The following is a 21961-nucleotide window of genomic DNA, read 5'->3' as shown; positions in this document are numbered from 1 at the left end:
GTGAAAAAAAATGTTTGTAATTTAATAGGCCATTGCCAAAATATGTGTTCCTTCATATTAAGTGTAAGTAATGAACTAAGATTTTATTTTGTATTTTTTTTGTCTACGTAAACATGTCTACTGATGTAATTGTGAACATGTTCAAAGAAACATTTTATTGCAGCAATAAATAAAATTGTCAATGTATCTTGTTCCTTTTCACATGCATGCAAAAAAACATTTCAGTAATATTCAGGGATGACTGACAGTAATTTCCAACTATCAAAGAAAATGTTATGACAAGCCACCATTCTTTATTGAAAGTGGCAATATATTGAACATTTGAAAAGTTCACAAGTGAAAATATACGTGTAAATTAAAACAAAACTATGTAAAACAGCTTTTAAAACATGTCCAATCAACATGATTCAATTAAAACAAATTTACATAAATTATTAGTGGTACATGAATGACAATAAGGTACAGTACAATGACAGGTTGAAAAGTTTCAAAAGGGCAGTCTTCCAATAGTGAGAGGCAGTGGTCAGTGGGAGGCAGCATATGGCGTGTAGAGAGACGGTGAGGAGGCAACGTTGTCCTCTTTGGCTCTTGCGACAAGCCTCTCTCTCAGACATCTAATTTGCTTCAACAGTTGCCTCTCCTTGCTGTCCAGATGTGCCCGGCCTCTGTCCAGTGAGACTGCCAAGTGGTAGAAGAATGGGAAGAAAGCGGTTCATCCATTAAATGACCCGTTTGAATGCTCCTATTAACTGCTCACAATGTTGACCTTATTGACTCACAGCTGGTGGCAGTGCTGTCTGCAGGGGAGCAGCTGTTCAAGCACACCATGGTGTTGCTTTCCACTTCTTTAAATGTGGCTGGTTTGGGGGCGGCCATCCTGACATTTGTGGTGTTGAAACCTGTTCCTGAATATCCTGGAAACATGATTGAGAATGTATTACAGATATGTGCACAAAACATCAATTCATTCATTCTTTTTTAAATTCCTTTGCCCGCGAAGAGTCACATGGCATTGACCATATCAATGACTCGGGTGAGAGGCATGCACAAATTGCTGATTCCCCTGAAGCCGTATTCGAAGCCATGTTAATGGCTTCAGTTCCATGGATTTTACATTTCTGAATCTGTCCTATTGTCAGGCTGCTTGCAGATGATTTGATAGTCGTTACCTTAAGGTGATTGTCTGCAGATTTCTAAATCGTCTTAGAGGGCGCTTTTGCTTTCTCTGTCTATGTTTAGTGGGGTACACTATGTCACCAAAAAGGACAGTGACTGCTTGTCATTCTATCATAGGTTGAGTGATTACAAATTTGAAGTCAAATGTGATGCAGCAGTGGTCTCCAACCCCCGGGTCATTTGGTACGAACCCGCACAGAAAGAATATATAACTTGATTCTTGGATCACTGGATCCTTTGTTTCATCCATCTACAGTATGTCACTCTTGACACGGGTCAAGGTGTGCATCATGGTCACATGATAGGTTACCGCTAAACCCAAGAGCTAACAGACGTCTTTGGTAAGTTTCTTTGGGAAGGGGTAACGGACAAGCCAGGAGACAGAAAAGGGAGCATATGACTTACAAGAAAAAGAAGCTGACTTTTAATCGACAGTACGGCTGACAGACGATGTTAGGCAGGTGGGGAAGAAACTAGAGAGGTGGAGGTATGCCCTGGAAAGGAGAGGAATGAAGATCAGTCGCAGCAAGACGGAATTTATGTGTGGGAATGAGAGGGATCCAAGTGCAAGAGTGATGCTACAGGGAGAAGAGATAAAGAAGGTGGAGGATTTTAAGTACTTGGGGTCAACAGTCGAGAGCAATGGAGAGTGTTGAAAAGAGGGGAAGAAGCGTGTCCAGGCAGGCTGGAGAAATTTTCAGGTGTGATGTGCGATAGAAGGGTTTCATAGGATGAAAGGAAAAGTGTATAAAACGGTGGTGAGACCAGCCATGATGTTTGGACTGGAGACAGTGCCACTGAAGAAAAGACAGGAAGCACAGCTGGAGGTAGCATAGATGAAGACATTGAGGTTTGCTTTGGGAGTGACCAGGTTGGATAGGAAACGGAATGAGTACATTCGAGGGACAACTCTTATTAGAGGCTTTGGAGAGAAAGTCAGAGAGGCCAGGCTGAGATGGTTTGGACATGTCCAGAGGAGAGAGAGTGACTATATCGGGAGAAGGATGCTGAGCCTTGAACTGCCCGGCAGGAGACCGAAGAGGAGCTTTGTGGATGTTGTCAAAGAGGACATGAAGGTAGCTGGTGTGAGAGAAGAGGATGTACAAAACCGGGTTAGATGGAGGACAATGATTCACTGTGGCGACCCCTGAAAGGAAAAGCCGAAAGATAAAATCAGAAGACAGTCTCAGGAGCCCTACTTGAAAAACAGATTTATCTCAACGGGTGATCCCCACTCACCAAGCCCACTCCGCATAATATGCGTTGATGGTGATTCATATCCTTCATGTACTTTGGATTGCATTGTATCTTATTTTGAAGGTACATTTAAACTATAGTGACCAGACTGTGGCGACAAGATAGGACACTCCTCGTGACACAATGTGGTCAAAGGTCTGTGCTGAGGAGCTCACAATTTAAGTGTTTCACAACCAACCCTATTGATCACGATGGTTTTTATTTGACATATTCTACCCAAATAGTTTAGTTTCACCATCATCACTGATGATCAATGATGATGGGGGGACACACAGATGCAGGGATTCTAATAGCCAGCTGTGAAGCTTGGGTAAAGTCCGTGCCAAGGGGATTCAACTCGTGCTGGATAATAATGGCTTCAAAAAGTAATGGCACTTTGAGCACAATTTGGACATGATCACATATGCGTGTACTCAAATCTGTGGCCAGCAGTTTCTGCATGATGAGCTGCAAAGGCCCTTCACTCCTGCTCAAGCAATCAAGACCATCACATGTTCGAGAAAGTGGGAGGTGCCAGTCAGCAGTGAGGGGGCTTACAGGAAGCACCAAGAAACCGCAAGTGGTGTCGCCTGGGGACGCTTGGGTCACAGAAGTTGCAGGAGAGAGTTCGAAGAGGGCATGTGGTGCGCAGTCCTTGAAAGCCGTGGAGGGGGACAGCCAGGTGAAGGCGATCAGACTCGCCTCGCAATCCACCATACTGGACGCAGCTGTGGCAAATTGACCAACGTAGGTCAAGTTTTCTGTTGCAAGCCCTGACAGATGTGCGCCATTTAAAGACCTGGCGCCAGGAGAAGAATCCATTCTGCAACCAGATGTGCACAGTGAAGCACATCCTAACTAAGTTGACCAAAGGCACTGGCGGCAGGTCCCTTACAAAATGGAGGCACGACAAGGTCCTCACGGAATATTGCAAACTCGGGAGACTAGCAGTGAGTCAAAGCCAACAACAAGCGGGCGCAACAGCCTAATGCTCTTGTCTTGTTGAGGGAGGGCGCCAAAGACCCCTCACTCCAAAAGAGTGACTCCAATCTTTGCTTTCATCTTGCAACATGCTTTGATTTGAGAGATGCGGGTGGAATTGAATAGAAAGCTGATTTACCCCACTGGACGTGGCAGTTATCCAAAGGGACCAAAATTCATAAATACAGTAAAGTGCATAGAAATAGTATCGATATAACCGGGACTATCGATATATCCGATATCGATATAACGAGACTTTACTGTACATTAAAAAAGCAACACAGTCCCATGTGATAAGAGGGGGATATTTACAATCAACTGAAAAAAGCCAAATACCAACATTTGACTGACAAACCTGCTTTTATGGGCCTTCGTGTGACCGTGATCGCATAATTTTCAATGATTGGAAATGAGAAGGGAAATCAGGTGTTTAACCATTTTTTCAAAGGCTGCAAAACCACAAAATAATCCAGAGGTGCACAGATATCACCCTCACCAATTAAAAAAAAGAAGAAAAGGTTTTACTTGGAAGCAGCACAGTCGACCAGTGTGTCCACTTCATAGTGCAGAGGTATCAGTCAGGTTCAATACCTGCTCCGACCTCCCTGTGTGGAGTTTGCATGCTCTCTCTGAGCTTGCGTGGATTTTCTCCAGGTACTCTGGTTTCCTCCCACATTGCAAAAATAAGCACGAGAAGCTGATTGAACACTCTAAATTGTCCCTAGTTGTGAGTGTGAATCATTGTTTGTCTCTATGTGGGCTGCAATTGGCTGGCAACCGATTCAAGGTGTCCCCTGGAAGGAAGTTGTACTTGGTTTAAAACCACTACACTTCTATCCATATCATTTTGGCATAGTCTTGTTCAAAACAAGCAAAAAAAAGTGGTTGTGACATCCATCATGTTTGATCCTCCTGCATCACAAACATCCTCTTAATGAGACTGACTGCATGCATGTGTGTATGAATGCACCTGTGTCTGCTGCGGGTTTGGACTGCGGTCGCTCCATCAAGTGCCCTCTCTGATTCAATTCACCCCACTGCAGGCCACACAGAGCAAACATTTTTCAGTTTTGAATCTCAAGCAAATTATCTGAGCTATTTCCTGTGCATTGGCACGTGACTATATTCTTCTTGTTCTCACCTTATTTTCCACCAGGTCTTTCGGGCTATGCGTCAACCGATCACCTTCCGCCAGTGTTCGCCTTCTCTTCTCTAGCTCAGCGTCCATCTGATGGTGGCGCTCGACCTCGATTTCCCATTGTCCGTTGCGATTGGAGCCTGGGTGGTGCACCTCTGCCGAGAAGCCCTCCATCAACTGTGTGAGTGTAGCAAAAGGACGGGAAAATGAGCCAATGAAGGCAACTGGAATGTGGATTTGATAGCTTTCTTGTTGATAAATATACAGATTGGTAACATATGTCATGACTCGAACAACCCCGCAAGGGCAAAAGTATCCACTCGATAGCAAACCACGTATGCACTCAGAGAAAGGGGGTGTGGAAAAGTAGACCGGCAGCCACTGAGGCGCTGTTCGGCCGTGTGGTTTGGTGTTCTTCCACCAAAAACTAGTCTGCCAACCATTGTGGCGTTCTGTGTGTTTCCCGAAAACTAGTTCGTATGCCAAGATTATATTCTCGCAAATTTAATGTTCGTAAGGCGAAAAGTTCGTGAGCTCAAGCGTTCGTAAGACGAGGTGTTAAGCGCTTTGTTACGGCTTCAGTTGTTGTTAAAGCGCTATATAAATCAATATGTATTGTATCGTAAATAATTTTGCCCATGTGAAAAGTCTGTGGCTTCAAGCAAAAGTTGTTTCTTCCTGAGTTGCTTAAGACGTGTAAATGTAAATATCCTGAAATAAAAGTTGCAGTTGTGAAAATTCGTATCCAATTCATCTTTTGATCAACACCCAGAGACCTTCAAATATCCATCAAATACAATACTATGCCATTCCAATAGTTTTTGGGAGGCAACAACCTGACATATAGTCATAATCATAAATAACAGCTAATGTAGAGTTGAATAATTGGCTCAAAGCGCTGTGAAAGTGGGCAAAACAATTTCAAAAAAAAAAAAAAAATGAAACACCAAATGTATTTTTTCACGTCTATTTTCCCTCAAAACATCTAAAAAAAATCAAATTCGTGGCAGTGTAGACTCAATTGCTCAGGTTTGCTAAGTAGGTGCTTAGATGGCTGATAGAACAGCACATCATTCCAACACCTTCGCTTTCCCCACTCTTCAAACAACAGCGTTGCTCATTTCAGACTTTACCCGCGTGTTTGTTTTCTCTCTTTCTGCGTTTTTCATCCTCATGTCGGCAACCTGTCGTTCTATGCGAAGCTGCTCCTTGCACAGTTCCTTGAATAAAAAAAAGATGTCAAGAAGAATGCGGTGAAATGCTTGCCAATGGCATTTAAAACCAACAGCTATTGTGTTAAAAATAGGGGAAAATGAAAACAGAGTAGCAATATGGAAAATCTCTTGTGTTCATCATTGTCATTCGGCAGCATTCCACAAACCTGAAAACGATTACCATTGATGCTGAAGGGAAAAAACTACACTAAATACTACATTTTGAAATGTAAATTTCTCCACTGTGAGACTAATAAAGGCAAATCCAATCCAATCCATTTAATACTGTTCCTCACTCACATTGTTCAAAGGAGTGAAGAGAGCAGGAGAGAGAGGACAGAAAAGACTGTAAAAGAGGATGAAAGAAGACAGAAATGTTTTCACCTGTTCAAGCTGCTTCCGCTGCACTTCCAGTTCCATTTGCCTGAAGTCCAGATCTTGGAAGGCCGCTGTCGTTTCCTCCTCACGGAGTTCCATCTGCAGCCAAACAGATACAGTCACTTCTCATTGGCCAAAAGGCAAAGAAAACCACCAATATGGGAAATATGGAGTGCTTGGATGCAACTTGAGGTACAGCAGTGCCATTCATGAGCAACAATGCTCATCATCGTTGACAACAGTAGTTTTTAAAGTTTTTGAAGCATGAGCCATTTATGAAAACCCCAGATTCAGAGAGCAGCATAACAGGCCCAAGGGTTAATCAAGAAGGGGCGTTGAATTTAGCAGTGCACTTAAATACAGGAGGGAGGCCCTCCCCCTACCACCCAAAAAAAATGTATTGACACAACTACTTTAACTTGTGATGAAAAGTTCAATACGTTTACCCCAATCATTTTTTTACAATTAAAGGACAACCGACGCCTCCAGACAAGCTGTGTCCATAATTTGTAAAATGGCTTCAAATGACTTCTACTGAGCGTATTTTACAAAGATTCCAACGCATCTCGATATATTTTACGTTTTAAGACTCGCGCTGAATATTCCGGAAGTCTTGTTTTTGAGTTGGTGACGAGTCCTGACGTCACGTCACTGAAGGAACACCCCTGAACGAGAAAGGACACATTGCAGCAGTCCTTTCATCACGTCAATGCATTTTACGGTACTTTGTTTGGTCTGAAAACTTTGTGTTGATCCGTGTTGATGGCGAAATTAGAAGGAAAACACATAAATAAAGCGATGGTGAATCGTTGTGTGTTGCACCGAGCATCTATTTGATATTCGCTGACAAAAATTCTAAGGAAACAAATCAGCCGGTTTCCATGGAGCTTTGTCGCCATCTTCTGACTCTTTATGGTGCTACATTTCCCGCCCCCAGATACCTCATAATGACACGGAATAAATTATTTAATCGATTGCAAACATGTACGCTTTCCTCTTCAGAACTATTTGAATCATATTTATAACTGGATGAGTAACAAGAAAGCATGTTCTCTAAATCTGAAGCCAATGTTTTGATTCTCGAGCAAGGCAAGACGTCTTGGCGTGACACCACGAACAAGGCGGCGGTACCTTCTGAAACTGGCCACTTCCAGTTTCAAATTGAAGTACTTTTTACACTTTAAGTCATTTTCCTTGGTGTTTTGCATTTGACTAAAAACATCATTTTGGGGTATTTTAGATGCTATAAAACATTTTTCTAATGTCAGTTAGGAAACAAAAAAGTGATGTCGGTTGTCCTTTAAAGGTTCTTTTGGATTGAATAAAAACATTGTGAACTTTATAACTACTTAGCACAACAGGACTGACTGTCGTAATTCATTCAGACGAGGGACGGTTTTGATATCCGTTTTTTAACTATGTTTCGCATACTAAACTCTTCATATGCTTTCTATCCATCTATTTGTTATCAATATATTGTCAATTAAAATGCTGAAATAAATAATGTTCATAAATAATGCTCAAAGATCCTTTAGAATCCTTCAAGTCCCATCTCAAAACCCACCTATTCAAAATTGTATTTTCTGTGTATCTCTCTCTTGTTTCTATTTATAATTGTATTTTATTTATTGCATTCTATTTGTGATTGTATTTTATTTATTATAGTACCTATGCTTGTCTGTGACTGTAAAGTGTCCTTGAGAGCTTTGAAAGGCGCGTAAAATGAAATGTATTATTATTATTATTATTATTATTATTTACAATTGTGCTTCCATCATCATGTCCAATTGAAGTCCTGAATGTAATAAAATGTGGAACGTCCTCCTCACCTTCCTCATGATCTCCCTGTCCAGTCTGTGTATTTGCGACATTTGGAGGTCCTGCTGGTGTTTCAGAAGCCGGCTTTTATTTTCATCTAGCTGCTGTAACTCCTTCACTTTTAGTTCTCTCTTCATGGCTGCCAAACTGTGAAAGGACAGTGACCACTGAAAACCACTTTCCCAACTTGGAATTGCAAACATGCACATAGAGGAAACGGCGGACGTTTACTTTTTCCTTTGCTGTGTGAGCTTCTCTTCCTCTTGTGCTAGGATATTTCTGCGCTGCTCTTCAGCCTTGCGCAACAGCTCCTGTTCAAGTCAAAGGAGTTGAGTCAGAACTTTTTTTAAAGTGCAGGTTTTTTTCTTCCTGACACACGATTGCTCTTTGAATCTCTACCTGTTGTACAAAAAAGGCATCCTCTTCCGCTTGGCGGCGCACCAAGTCTTTATGCTGCGACATTATCTCCTGCCTGATGATACCAAGTGTGTACATTTTTACAGCTTTTCTTCCTCAACTAAAAATGACGGTTGTCAAGTGCAATATCACCTTTCCTGGAGATACACCATCTCTTGCTGTCGTATCTTTTCCCTCTCCTGGTTCTGATATTCCACGATAAACTCAGGGTAGTGGTTAAACACAGGGTACTGGCCTTTAGTCAGCGGTGTGAAGTCGGAGAGCATCCTCTTTGGATGAATGTCAGCAGGTGTGGCACTCATCAGCCGGTAGGCATCTTTGATCATGGCTTCCATGTCCAAGTTATTCCGATGATGAAAAAAATACTAGCAGATAGGAAAACAGGGCATGTTATTTTACTTCATGCAGGTTTACATTTTCACTTCAATTTTCTGAGGGAAAAACAAAGATTCCTCAACAGTAAACAACACAGGAGGTCACATCACACCGCACGTTGCAGCAGATTATTGCTCACTGACTGATAAAAGCTAGCTTTGCTCCACATGTGTTTTTCTTTTCCTTAGCTTTTTTAAGCAACATGAAGTGACAACAACCAGGAGTGGCTCATCAATAGTTCGTCATCCTTAACCTTGTCGATAAATTGAAATTACATTTTGTTGACTTTCCGTGGTAGATCTGTGTAAGCTCTCAGTCGTACAGGAGTGGTCCATTGATGAAAATGTTTCTTCAGCCGTCACCTGTACTTTTGTTAAGGTGTTGGATGTTTCGCTTCTTATCCAAGATGCTTCTTCAGCGAACTAAAGTCTTACTGGTAGTATCGGCCCTAAATATGTATCGCGAATGTCCAGACATGGCGGCGCCGGACACTGCTATGATACCGGAGGGAGTGGGGCAATCAGGCCAGTCGTTAGTCAGCAATGTAGGAACAATCGGTGGGGCTGCAGGGAGTGGTCCTCTGCTCCCCCCAACCTGAGAGTAGGGACCTATCACAGCAGTGTCCGGCGCCGCCATGTCTGGACATTAGGGATATATATTTAGGGCCGATACTACCAGTAAGACTTTAGTTCGCTGAAGAAGCATCTTGGATAAGAAGCGAAACGTCCGACACCTTCAAAAAAAAAGTACAGATGACGGCTTTTCATCGATTTCCGTGGTAGGTGACTTCTGCTCGCACTGTACGATAAAGGAGTTTTACTTGAAAAAGTTGTTTGACAGATCATTGGAGCAATGCAAAATAATTTGCATAGGATACATTAAAATACCATAGGTGACAAACAATTGCATTAATCATGATTAATTAATTACCACCTCTTCAATGTTATCTTCTTTAATGGAGATTAAACACCATGATAATCTTAAAAACATCTAATAATGTATTCACACTAAGGAAAGTCCTTTGGTATGGTCCTGGTTTTTAAGGTTTGTATTCACACTGTACTTTATGAAATTGAATTGTTTTCTGGAAACACATTAACACGTGTGACAGGTGCCGTTCCCATTGGAAAGAGCATACATATTACTACTACAACGGTGCGAAAAGTTTGCAATGAAGTGAAACTGGACCAACTGCATTGACTCTTAATTGTACGGATGAATGAGTTTATGTAAAGATGTGCACTTTCTTTGTTTCATTTTGTGCTTGTGTCCATTTATTTTTAAGGTTCAATGTGTTTTTTTAAGAGGAAACATACCTCATTTAATATGAGAGAGTGAGCAGAGGGGAAAAAAAACAACATGAAAGTGAGAGAGACATCACCTCAAAGTCCTGTTTCTGAGAGCAGAGCAAAAGAGGCTCGCGGCAGCGTGTCAGGTAGGCCACGCAGGCCATCAGCAGGAAGGACGGGTGGTTGGAGAAGACGTTATCAAAGAGTCTGAGCCATTCGTCACGAGTCAAAACCTCAGAGAAGAAAGACTCCAAAAGGGGCCACACGTAGAGCTACCACAAACACACACAGTTAATGAACAAAAAAACAAACATGGGGTCGTCGGTATAGTCGTTGGCGGGCTGGGGCCTGCACCTATTCCATGTTGTGTGTCATCATGTGGAATTACCTGGGAGGTGATTCCACAGTCCACCAGGTGTTGCAGCAGCTCTTTGTCATGATGCGCCACAATGTTCTCTGCCATGTTCAGGATGTTCAAAGGCGGGTTAGGGAAGTACTCAAACCAGTGTTGACACCAGTTCACTGCCACACAGCATAACCAAATCAACTTAAATCCTGAGTAGCGTGCAACAAAGCGCTGTGTCCTGTCAAGGCTTACCTATGACAGTGGCCACCATCTCAAAACACAGGAGAGGATTGTTCTGAAAGAGTTTGACAAACGGAAAGGCCAACAGCGGAACATACTCTGCCTCTCCAAAGATGGAAGCCCAATGAGACAGTGCTGATAAAACCCTACGAGTGGAGAGTGGTTTTGAACACAAAATGTCAAAAGAATCCTTCTGAGGGTTTGACAATTGAGGATGTCAAATCAATGAGTGTGTACCTTTGCAGCCCTCTCCCAAGCTTTTGACTTTTGATGGGATACTTCTCCTGAAGGGTGAGGTAGGCTGAGTGGAGGCCTTTTTCAGTCAGACTGCTGTAGGCTGTGTAGTTTTCAGGCAAGCATAGCAAGGACCGCCACACAAATGTCCTAAAAAGTTACGCAATATTCTGCTACATTCAGATATGTTTTATGCTCAAGCCCCAAACTGAAGGGATAATTTAGAGCACCTGTATTTTGCAGGGTATTCGCCAAACGTTTTCAGAAGTCCCACCAGTCTTATCTTGTTCAGACCACCGGGAAGTTGATTCTGTTGGAATGTTAATATAAAACGCAATTAAAGGACAACCGACATCACTTTTTTGTTTCTGAACCGACATCAGAAAAACGTTTTATAGCATCTAAAATACCCAAAAAACACAGTATAATATTTTTAGTCAAATGCAAAACACCAATAAAAATGACTTAGTGTCCAAAATCTGCAAAAAAATGAACCCGGAAGTGGCCAGTTTCAGAAGGTCCCACCCCCTTGTTCGTGGCGTCACCCCAAGACGTCTTGCCTTGCTATGCTAAGAATATGCTTTCTTGTTACTCATCCAATTATGAATATGATTCAAATAGTTCTGAAGAGGAAAGCATACATGTTTGCAATCGATTAAAGAATTTATTCCGTGCCATTTTGAGGCAATAGGGGGGGAAATGTCGCACTAAAAAGAAGCAGAAAACGGCGACAAAGCTCTGTGTAAGGAATTAATCAGCCCATTTCCACAGGCTGATTAATTCCTTACACAGAGCTTTGTCGTCCTCCTCTGCCTCTTTTTGGTGCAACACGAAGTTTTCAGACCAAACAAGTACAGCGAAATGCATTGACGTGATGGAAGGACTGCTACAATGTGTCCTTTTTTCGGTCAGGGGTGTTCCTTCAGTGACGTAGGGTGAGGACTTGTCACCAACTCAAAAACAAGACTTCCGGAATATTCAGCACGAGTCTTAAAACGTAAAATATAGCTAGATGCGGTGGAATCTTTCTAAAATACGCTCAGTAGAAGTCATTTGAAGCCATTTAACAAATTATGGACACAACTTGTCCGAGGACATCGGTTGTCCTTTAAGGCTTTATTCAAACAAAAGCATTATCAGGTGATGGCAGGCAATTTATGTTTATAGCAGATTGATTTTACAAGTGTATAGGCAACGAGATAACTTTTTAAGCCATTTGATTTTGTACATTGGCTCAGAGCTGAAAATGGATTTACTGAAAATTCCGAGGGGATAAAATAAATATATATATATATATATATATATATATATATATATATATATATATATATATATATATATATATATATATATATATATATATATTAAAGTCTCATTATATCGATATCGGTTATATCGATAGTACTGCTTATTACGATACTATTTCTATGAACGCAAGGAGAAAATTTACATGCCGCAGGATCGGAATTATCGATAGTCCGGTTATATCGATATTTTTTTCCGACTCCCGAGAATATCGATATAACGAGACTTTACTGTATAAATATAAGCAAATTTGGACAAAAGGTGTAGCATACAGTTTAGCAGAAATCTCGAGCATCGTGTCGTCTTTGCTTGCTTAGCTGTTGTCATAGTTCAAAGGTCCTATGATTCGTGGTGTTGGTTGTTTAGGCACTGATTGGTTGAAACCAAAAGACACGCGTGTGCGTGCGTACATGCTGTGATTGACGCATGCAGAGCGGAGAGCAGCAGACTCTAGAGTGCTGAGGTGAGCTTTGCTCAAGTGTTGTCACGACAAGCAAAACTACCAAATCATACACGATTGTTTAATGTTGTTAACTAATATCTCAAATTTCCAGAGGGACTTTCATACAAAAATTGAAATGTTTTATCGTTGATTCTTTCATCAACACTACCTATACTTTGTCTCGCTGTTACTATTGTGTGTTGACGTGGTGGCATAGGTTTGTTATTCATTTATTTTGTTCTTTTATCCTATTGTATATCAACATATTGTGCATGGCATTAAAATTAAAAAAAAAAAAACTAACAAGAAATTCTAAATAAATTAGATTACCATTTCGTAGTTTAACTGATTTAAGACTTTTTTTTTCTCTCCCCCACCGCTCACACCACAGAGTATGGCAGCATAGCCCACAGCTAAAAAATATTGTTCTTGACTATATTCCTCCTACCTCTTTATCCTCTGTTGCAGACCCAAAAGCAGGGGCGCGGCTCTTTACCCGTTTTGATTCAACTGCGCGATCGGCTGGTCTTTGTATTGTGTCAGATTTGACCTTTAAGTTTGATAATGCCTGAGTTGATGCATCATCAGAGACTATTGCAATTTGTGGAACAGGAATCTGTGGAGAGAAATGGGTTATAAACAATAATCCCACAAAGCATGTTCATTTCAAAACAGACATTTATCAGACGCATGTTACTTGGTTTAAATCGGCCGTGAGACTTTGAACACTGTAGATGCTAATGCTTCCATCATCTAAAATGGCCACCACATGACGACCAGTGGGGCTAAAGGTCACTGTGTTGATGGCGTTCTTGTGGGATCCCAGATGGAAGAGCACCTTGGAGGTGTGAATGTTAATAAAATGCATAATTCCATCTTGGCCCAACACACCCAATGTCTGTAAAAAAAGCAGAGAAAAGTGTGAATACACAATTTGAGTCCAGATGTATCCCGGCACTCCCATTTACTCATTTTGGTCAGCAAAAACAAAACAATTGCCAAATGACAACAGCAATCCATCACGGCAAGTGTACCTGACTGGATCCTCCATCAAAGGTGTCAGGAAGGAATTCCAGCTGTCTGACAGTCCGCACCTGAGAGGGCATCTGGATCACCTTGACCAGCTTTTTGCTTTCCAAACACCACAGGTGCAAAAGATTGGAACGGCCCCCAGCCGCCAGACTCTTACCATCTCTGTCAACACCAGACATTTGCATCACCGTGGATGCAGACAGTGATGATAATTAACTTTTAAACTCCAAAAAACAACAACAAATAACTGACTATCAAGGGAAAATTATAAATACAGTGGGACATTGGCTTACGAACTTAATTGGTTCCCAGACAGAGTGTGTAAGGCGAAAAGTGTGTATCCCAAAAATTAATTTCCCATAGGAAACCATTAAAATGAGAATAATGCGTTCCCTGGTCCACATCAAACATACTTTTCTACTTTCCTATTTTCTAAGCCTTAAAACTACACAAAATATACATTATTTTATGTACAGTGGAACCTCAGTTTTCGAACGACTCACAGTTCGAACAAATCGGAGTCCGAACAAAATATTCGAGAAATTCTTGCTTCGTAGTTCGAACAACAATCGGTGTTCAAACGCCGGTACGACGCGTGAGTGCGTACGCGAGGGTGGGGTGCTGAGCGGCGTACGGGTGTATCGCTCTCTCCATGACCAACTGTTGGCGCTTGCGGACGTGCTGCGTTTTGCTCTAGCGTTTAATATAGGTGTACGAAGAGTTTTAGCCCTTAATCATGCCTCGAAGGAAAGTAAGTGATTTTTTATGTTTTTTCTTTTATTTTTCACTTTTGATTTTTGGTTGAAAACTCTGACATCTCACTTTCGTGTGTGTGTGTTTTCTCTTACTCTCTCACTGTCGGCTGCCTGTCTCTTTAATATTTAACCCCCCCACCCCCCTGCTGCGTTCTTGACCAATCACGTGGCTTTAACCGAAGACTGGGGGCGGGGAATAGATAAATAAATGCAGTCGGCTGCCATTTTGTTGTTAGAAGAATGGGCTCGTTCGCGAACGACACATCACTCATTGTGGCAGCTCCGTGCGTATCCCGAAAAATAGTTCGTATAGTAAAATTTTCATAAAGGTAACGTTTGTAAACCGAAGTTCGTAAGCCAAGGGGTTCGTAAACTGAGGTCGCACTGTATACGCGCAGGCACGCACACACTCGCACATGCGCGCGCACACACACACACACACACACACACACACACACACACACACACACACACACACACACACACACACACACACACACACACACACACACACACACACACACACACACACACACACACACTACAGTAAAGTGTCGTTATATCGATATTCAAGGGAGTCCGAAAAAATATCGATATAACCGGGACTATCGATATATCCGACCCTGTTTGCATGTAATTTTCTTCGTGCGTGCATAGAAATAGTATCGATATAACCTGGACTATCGATATATCCGATATCGATATAACGAGACTTTACTGTATATATAATATATATTTTCAGATGTATAAGGCGCACCTTCAACGAATGCTTTTCCAAATATAATATATAAATACATAAAAGTTTTCCAAATATGAGGCACACCACATTATAAGATGCTACAGTAGGCTTTTGGGTGCGCCTTGTACAGCGGGAAATACGGTATACATATATACATATACACACGTATCCATACACACAGATAGACATATACATATACACAGATACACGCACAGATACACGCACATGCACGCAAGCACGCACGCACACACACACACATGCCGACAATGTGTGGCTGGGAGGAAAGAAACTCACTGCGTTACGGCAAAGGTCTTGTAGAAGAAGCGGAGTCCACGATCTGGTACTGGAAGCTGGTATTTGCACACCAGTGTGTTGCTCTCCCAAGCAAAGATGGAGTTGTCACTAAAACAACTGAGAATGGTGTTGCTGAAAGGGAGGAAGAAAACCTGAAACAAGGACAACCATTACATTAATTATAAAACTTAAGATGCGTCTGGTACTGTTTATTATATTTTTATTTCACTTCATGAAAAAAATGACTTGCAATTATGACGATCATTATTTTTTAGAATGTTTTCAATATAGTACTATGTGTAATCATTTTTACTTTTCACATAATCAGTGTGCCCACTTTTCATGAATTTGTGTTCCACAAGTTTCCAAGGGTTTCTAAAAACATTTATTTGCAATTAAAGTCCTAGATAATTCGATATAGTTCCTACAAAAATGCTCTTTTCACGCTCATTCATTTTCCAAACTTAAGTTAATTTGAAAATGCTTTTCCATTTTTTTCAGTCTTTTGAAAAAAAACTTTTGAAATTCCTCTCTTAAAAAGCCATCTTTGTACACATATACTTCTGAAATCTAACATTGTAATTACAGTAAAGTCTCGTTATATCGATATTCTCGGGAGTGGAAAAAAATATCAATATAACCAGACTATCGATATATCCGATCCTGCGGCATGTAAATTTTCTCCTTGCGTTCATAGAAATAGTATCGTAATAAGCAGTACTATGATATAACCGATATCGATATAACGAGACTTTACTGTAATGCAATTAACATGATCAGAACGGTGCTCCAAAATGTGAAATACATTTGACTGTTTTTATTTTCCCCTCACCTACAAGTAATCATACTGTGCGACAATGAACACTCATGTAACTGTTGTTGTGAAAAGTTCAGTTTTATTATTTAGAAGTGTGAAGTAAGAATAAGTCGATTCTTTCTTAGCTTAGCAAATATGACAGTTCGAGCAACTTTTACAAAATCTCAGATTGAAAGACTGGCTAAATGCTTTTGAAATAAATGATTCCAAATTCAATAATCTCGAACAGCGCCAAATCACTTTCAACGTTCACCTCCAGAATTGTTCAAAAGAATGATTCGTATGCGTGAGTCACGACACTGATATCTCATTTGAATGTTGACATCTAAATAACCTTCAGTGTAAAGTGCTGTCGTGCACATTGAGACACAGCTTTTTCCTCATTCACTTAGTTTCATTTTCTGACATTTAACAATGGAGGAAGTATGAAATTCTGAGTGAAATGTGGCCCAGGAAGACGACCTGCTGCTCACAATAGCTCTTAGTCACTCAATAAATTAGAGAAGTAGACAGAGTGAGTGAGAAAGAGAGAGAGAGAGAGAGAGAGAGAGAGAGAGAGAGAGAGAGAGAGAGAGAGAGAGAGAGAGAGAGAGAGAGAGAGAGAGAGAGAGAGAGAGAGAGAGAGAGAGAGAGAGAGAGAGAGAGAGAGAGAGAGAGAGAGAGAGAGAGAGAGAGAGAGAGAGAGAGAGAGAGAGAGAGAGAGAGAGAGAGAGACCTCGCTCAATATAACAATGTTGCAGAAATCGCTGGAACTGAAAGGTGCGAGTACAGGCTTTGGCACTTGTTTGCACCAAATAATTCACTGCATGGGTATGATACGTCAATAAATGGACAAAGGACGGATCTCCCCCGCCCGCCTTCTTTTGTCGCGCCATTCCGGGTCCGTGGAATCATTGGACTCGCGCCTTTTGTTGTAATAAAACCTCTGCCAGCACCTACGGGACTTGAAGTGGATGCAGATGACATGGAGGAGCTTGTTGCTGACCATAATGAGGTCCTCAACACAGAGGATTTGATTTGCCTTCAAGAGGACAAGCAGAAGCAAGCCATTCAGGATTTCAGTCATCTGAGGGCGAGGCGAAGGAGATGGCTGCTAAGTGGAACGATGTGCAGGCTGTTATTGAACAGTTTCATCCAGAAAAGACTGTGGCTACGAGAACCATCAACATGATGAATGATAATGTGATGCCTCAGTTTCGTAAGACCTTACAAGTCAGAAAGCAACAGGTGTCAATTAAGAGCCACCAACGACCATCACAAATGTAAATAAAGTGACTTTATTATACAGTGCAGTGTATTTCTTTCATTACAATACAATAGCACATTAATTATACATAGAATAAGGTATATTGTGTGTAGTTTTAAGGCTTATTTAGTTGAAAATTATATTTCATGGAGACCTGGTAACGGATTATTCTCATTTTAATTGTTTCCTATGGGAAATTAATTTTTGGGATACACACTTTTCACCTTAAACACTCAGTCTGGGAACCAATTAAGTTCGTAAGCCAAGGCCCCACTGTTTCCCCAAAAATAATTTCCCATAGGAAACCATTAAAATGAGAATAATCCATTCCCAGGTCCCATAAAACATAATTTTCTACTTTTTAATTTTCTAAGCCTTCAAGCTACACAAAATATGACTTATTTTATGTATAATAAATGTGCTATGGTATTATAATTAAAGAAAAAAAACTGTATTCTATAATAAAGTTGTCTTATTTACCTGTGTGATGGTCCTTGATGGCTTGATGGAATGGAGTGGCCGGTTTCATCAGCATTAAACACCTGATGAGGAACGTAGCCTTCTTCTTTGACCATCTTGAGGAATGATCCCTTATACGTGCTTTCTCTGCGATAATTTTACCTAGTTCCTCATCAATTGTGTTCTGTTTAGCTGGGTTGATGCTTTTTGCATCACTGCTGCGTTCTTGACCAATCACGTGCGGCTTTAAGACTGGGGGCGGGGAAACGTGGACAAAAAAAAGTCTGCTCCCATTTCCTTGTTAGGAGAACGGGGTCATTCGCGACCAACACATCACTCATTGTGGCACTCCGTGTGTATCCAAAAAAATAGTTCATATGCCATGGTTAAATTTTCATAAATTTAACGTTCGTAAACCAAAACGTTCATCAGCCAAGGGGTTTGTAAACCGAGGTATCACTGTACTAGGTTAGACAAATCACACAATTCTACTGAATAACACAGCCAAGTGGTGTGGCAAATGGTTGTTTACCTTCTTTATGCCAACTGACTGATGGATGTTAAGCTTCCTCTTCCTCTGGAATGTATCCAGGTCCCACAGCTGAGCAGTGTCTGAGGATGTGGTGAGGGCGTAACGGCCTGAGCTATGAATGGAGATGGATGAAACGGTACCTTCATGACCCCGCATCGAGCTGACCATCTGCTTTGTGTCTGTGCAAAAAAAAATATATAATTTCTGGTGAGCCGAATGGCTCACAAAACAGACAACGACATATCAATGAATGACAGATAAATCAGCTTCTTGAGAAAGCAGGAAGCTGGCATCAAAAATACAAACGGACTCAATGGTGACACTGTATGTGTATGTCTGACAAACCTTGGTCAAAACACTTGATGGTATAGTCAACAAGAGCCACCAGGAACTCGGTGCTCCGATGTAAGCTTAGTGCCAGGGCAGTGCAGGCCTGTCCCGTCTTCTGCACTAGACGAAATCTATGCATAGATGTGGACAAAAACAAATTCAGTATAAAACAATGACTTAATTCAAGGAAGATTTTCAAAGAAAAAAATGTGTTGCATATAATTACACAGCAAACATGTCATGTACCGTAAACACATGAAGAATGTGTCAAACATGTTGGCAAGTGTAATGCTTCTTGGAATGGGCTGGGTTTCAGAACAAAGAAATGACTCACCTGTTTTTACTTATGTCAAATGCATATATATTGCCATGGTGATCACCAGCCAGGAAGGAATCTCCTGTGGTGTTAAATGCTGCATGGAGGAAACGCACTTTAACATGCTGAGTGGTACGTACCACTGTCAACAACACCCTGTGAAAATACAAACACCACACTCAGAAATCAAAACACAAAAGAGGAAAAGAAAAACAAACAAAAAACAAACAAACAAAAAAGGGAATTCATGGCGACCATCATTTTACATAAACTGTCAAAATCTCACATGCTGTTCTCTGCCTTTTTGAACACAGTTGTAGTTTGTAACAGACACCAATTGCCAGGATATTACATTAATACAATTTAGACAGTCATAGCGGTGAGTACCTTCCAAAACCTTCCTGGATTCAAAATTGCCACATAGTGTGTAGGAGAAGTCAAACGTCCTATTAAAGACCACCACTTGGCACTGCCGACAGGAACGGGTTTGTAAATATCCGCCACTTTCACCAACTTCTTTTTATGGCCTCTCCACAGAGAGGTTGCATAAAATAAAAACATTTTTAGACGGTATTTCTAAATTCATATATTCAGTGCATTTAAGACCCAGCAGCAACGCTGCATGCTGCTTTTTTCTCGAAAACAGTGGTCCTTAAACTGGGCTCGATCGAACCCGAGAGGTTCGGCGAGTCGGTCTCAGGGGTGCAATGGATCCTCCGCTGCAGAAGTCCAGCCCTCAGTCTAGTCTGCAGTTAGTGGTCACAGTCATTGAAAGAATGGTTCGATGAATGAGCACATGAAACTGGTGGGGTAAGGTGCCTCCAACAAAATTAAGAACCACTGCTCTTGAACTAGCCTGTCAAACATTTTTTTTTTTTGTCGCTTACCATTTTGAAGCCAAGTCTTCCCTCGGATAGTAAAAACAAATCAATGTTGAATCGTCTCATCACATCATTAGTTCGACACAGCAAATTGATGACTGACTGGTTTTGAAATCACTCAAGTCAACTACACAATATGGTTTGTTTAAATATGTTTAAAGATTTCAATGTTATGTATTATACATGCCAATTTGACATTTGAAGACAGATTTTAGCAAAAATCGTGGAAGTTGACAGGCATAATTTGCTTTCATGGGTCACATAAAATGATGAGGCTGGCCGGATCTGGCCCCCGGTCCTTGAGATTGACACCATCTGGTAGGAGAAAATGTTCATGCTGTTTTGGTTGTCAAGCCACACAGACTTTTGAGAGAATGTCCAATGGGCAGGCCAGCCAAAACGGGAAGTTTTTGTCGACAAGGCGTTTGGATTTTCACCTGTACTAATTTGATAGTCTGGAGATTCATTCTACCCTGAATAGATTTAAGACACCCTGTGACAGAAGAAGCAAGGTATCCCCAGAATACAACAGAGCCTCAGGTTTTGCTGGAGATAGTGTTCTCTTCTTGGCATGCTTCATTTTTGCATCTGTATAGAACTTACTATATGTGTCTTGACAAAAACTTCCCGTTTTGGCTGGCCTGCCCATTGGACATTCTCTCAAAAGTCTGTGTGGCTTGACAACCAAAACAGCATGAACATTTTCTCCTACCAGATCGACGTGTATACGAAATACAATATATTAAGGTTTAATTTGGCTTCAAATTTAAATATTCTACAATGATATATCAATGAATATTCTTTGGTAAAATCATAGACTTGAATTATAAACAAGTAACATGATAATTTGTCTTTCTCTGTGAATCTAAAATATATAAATCACGGTGTGTCAAAACAATAAATAGCATTCTTTCAAATATAGTTATTAAACTCGTTCGGTAGTTCGCTGTTTTAGGTTAAGCAACAAAACAAATAGTTTGTCGTGACTTAATTTAAACAATAATGGATGACTGGTTAGTCATTGCGGACTTCGGTTAACCGCACGCTATAGTAGATTTAATGGAAAATACAGTAAGCGTTTAACGTTTCTCATCTTAATATAATGCCAATGTGAAATGTTCCCATTTTAGACAATTACAGTACAATGAATGTGCAAAGAGCGGGAGCGATTTACCCTTTCCCAGAAGCTGTTTTTCGAAGCTTCAGCTTCCCCTCTTCTCTGTTTCCGATGTCTGTCACGTCCATTTTAATTGATATGGTCCGTGAAACGTTAAATTATAAATGAAGCTCTGTTTGGAGCAACATGTCAAACTGCAACGCCAAACGGTTGATCTAATCTCTGCTAGCGGGGCGGGCAGCGGGAAATGTTTGGACAGAAAACCAACTGTTTGGATTCTGTCAAAAGAAACAAGGCCAAAATCGATTTCAGTAAAAGCACTGACTTTAAGATAGATTTAAATGTCTTCCTCCACGTATTAAATCGTCAATTAACTAATTTCCCGTAATTTATATTCCCTTGGTTGGGAATTAATCTGTGTCGCCCAGAGTAGACGTAATACATAAACAGAGAGGTGCAAGGTGGGAGATGTCGTTTTTATGGGCCAGCCCATCACCCGGTATTTCCTTAATCGTCACGACGATGGTAATTATTTTCATAAATATGTTTAAATAATTCTTTGGGAACAATGTTTATGTTTCCTAAACATCGAATACACGAACCTTCTTTTCATTGAAAATATATAACTAAAAGCAAAAGCACAAGCGTTTGTTCATTAGCATTTTTTCAAAATAAAAGCATTGATGGACGGGGCAAGTGGTGCATTTCCTATTCAATAGCAAACACGCTGTATAAATCTCATCTCATCTCATTTTCCGTACGGCTTACTCCTCATTAGGGTCGCGGGTTGCTGGAGCCTATCTCAGCTGTCTTCGGGCACGAGGCGGGGGACACCCTGAATTGGTTGCCAGCCA

General features: G+C 41.0%; 1 protein-coding gene across 1 annotated transcript; it reads right to left on the bottom strand.

The window, feature by feature from the left end:
* Positions 1-126: 126 nt before the first annotated feature.
* tbc1d31 (TBC1 domain family, member 31) lies at positions 127-21549 on the bottom strand. The gene is made up of 23 exons (XM_088999703.1): positions 21165-21549; positions 19128-19265; positions 18809-18924; positions 18464-18642; positions 15410-15561; positions 13624-13783; positions 13287-13487; positions 13038-13205; positions 11073-11152; positions 10846-10992; positions 10621-10754; positions 10411-10544; positions 10115-10294; positions 8491-8723; positions 8341-8413; positions 8173-8252; positions 7953-8088; positions 6130-6222; positions 5665-5751; positions 4535-4708; positions 4364-4430; positions 780-914; positions 127-678 (listed from the first exon to the last, which is right to left on the bottom strand). The coding sequence occupies exons 1-23, from the start codon at positions 21233-21235 to the stop codon at positions 524-526; spliced, it is 3093 nt and encodes a 1030-aa protein (XP_088855829.1). The 5' UTR covers positions 21236-21549; the 3' UTR covers positions 127-523.
* Positions 21550-21961: the final 412 nt, after the last annotated feature.

Source organism: Hippocampus bargibanti, linkage group LG06 (genome assembly GCF_051943395.1).
Source record: "Hippocampus bargibanti isolate YZ-2025 linkage group LG06, ASM5194339v1, whole genome shotgun sequence".
In the NCBI taxonomy this organism is placed as follows: domain Eukaryota; kingdom Metazoa; phylum Chordata; class Actinopteri; order Syngnathiformes; family Syngnathidae; genus Hippocampus; species Hippocampus bargibanti.
Note: the sequence above shows the minus strand (reverse complement) of the source record. Positions and strands in the feature narration are given on the sequence as shown.

What these genes read in the sequence shown, in the direction of transcription:
- tbc1d31 (XM_088999703.1), bottom strand. Translation starts at nt 21,235, where the DNA reads ATGGACGTGACAGACATCGGAAACAGAGAAGAGGGGAAGCTGAAGCTT. An exon ending in ATGCCTTTTTTGTACAACAG is followed by an intron (nt 8,253 to 8,340) that starts GTAGAGATTCAA and finishes TGACTTGAACAG; the next exon opens with GAGCTGTTGCGCAAGGCTGA. An exon ending in AGCGGAAGCAGCTTGAACAG is followed by an intron (nt 5,752 to 6,129) that starts GTGAAAACATTT and finishes TTTTTATTCAAG; the next exon opens with GAACTGTGCAAGGAGCAGCT.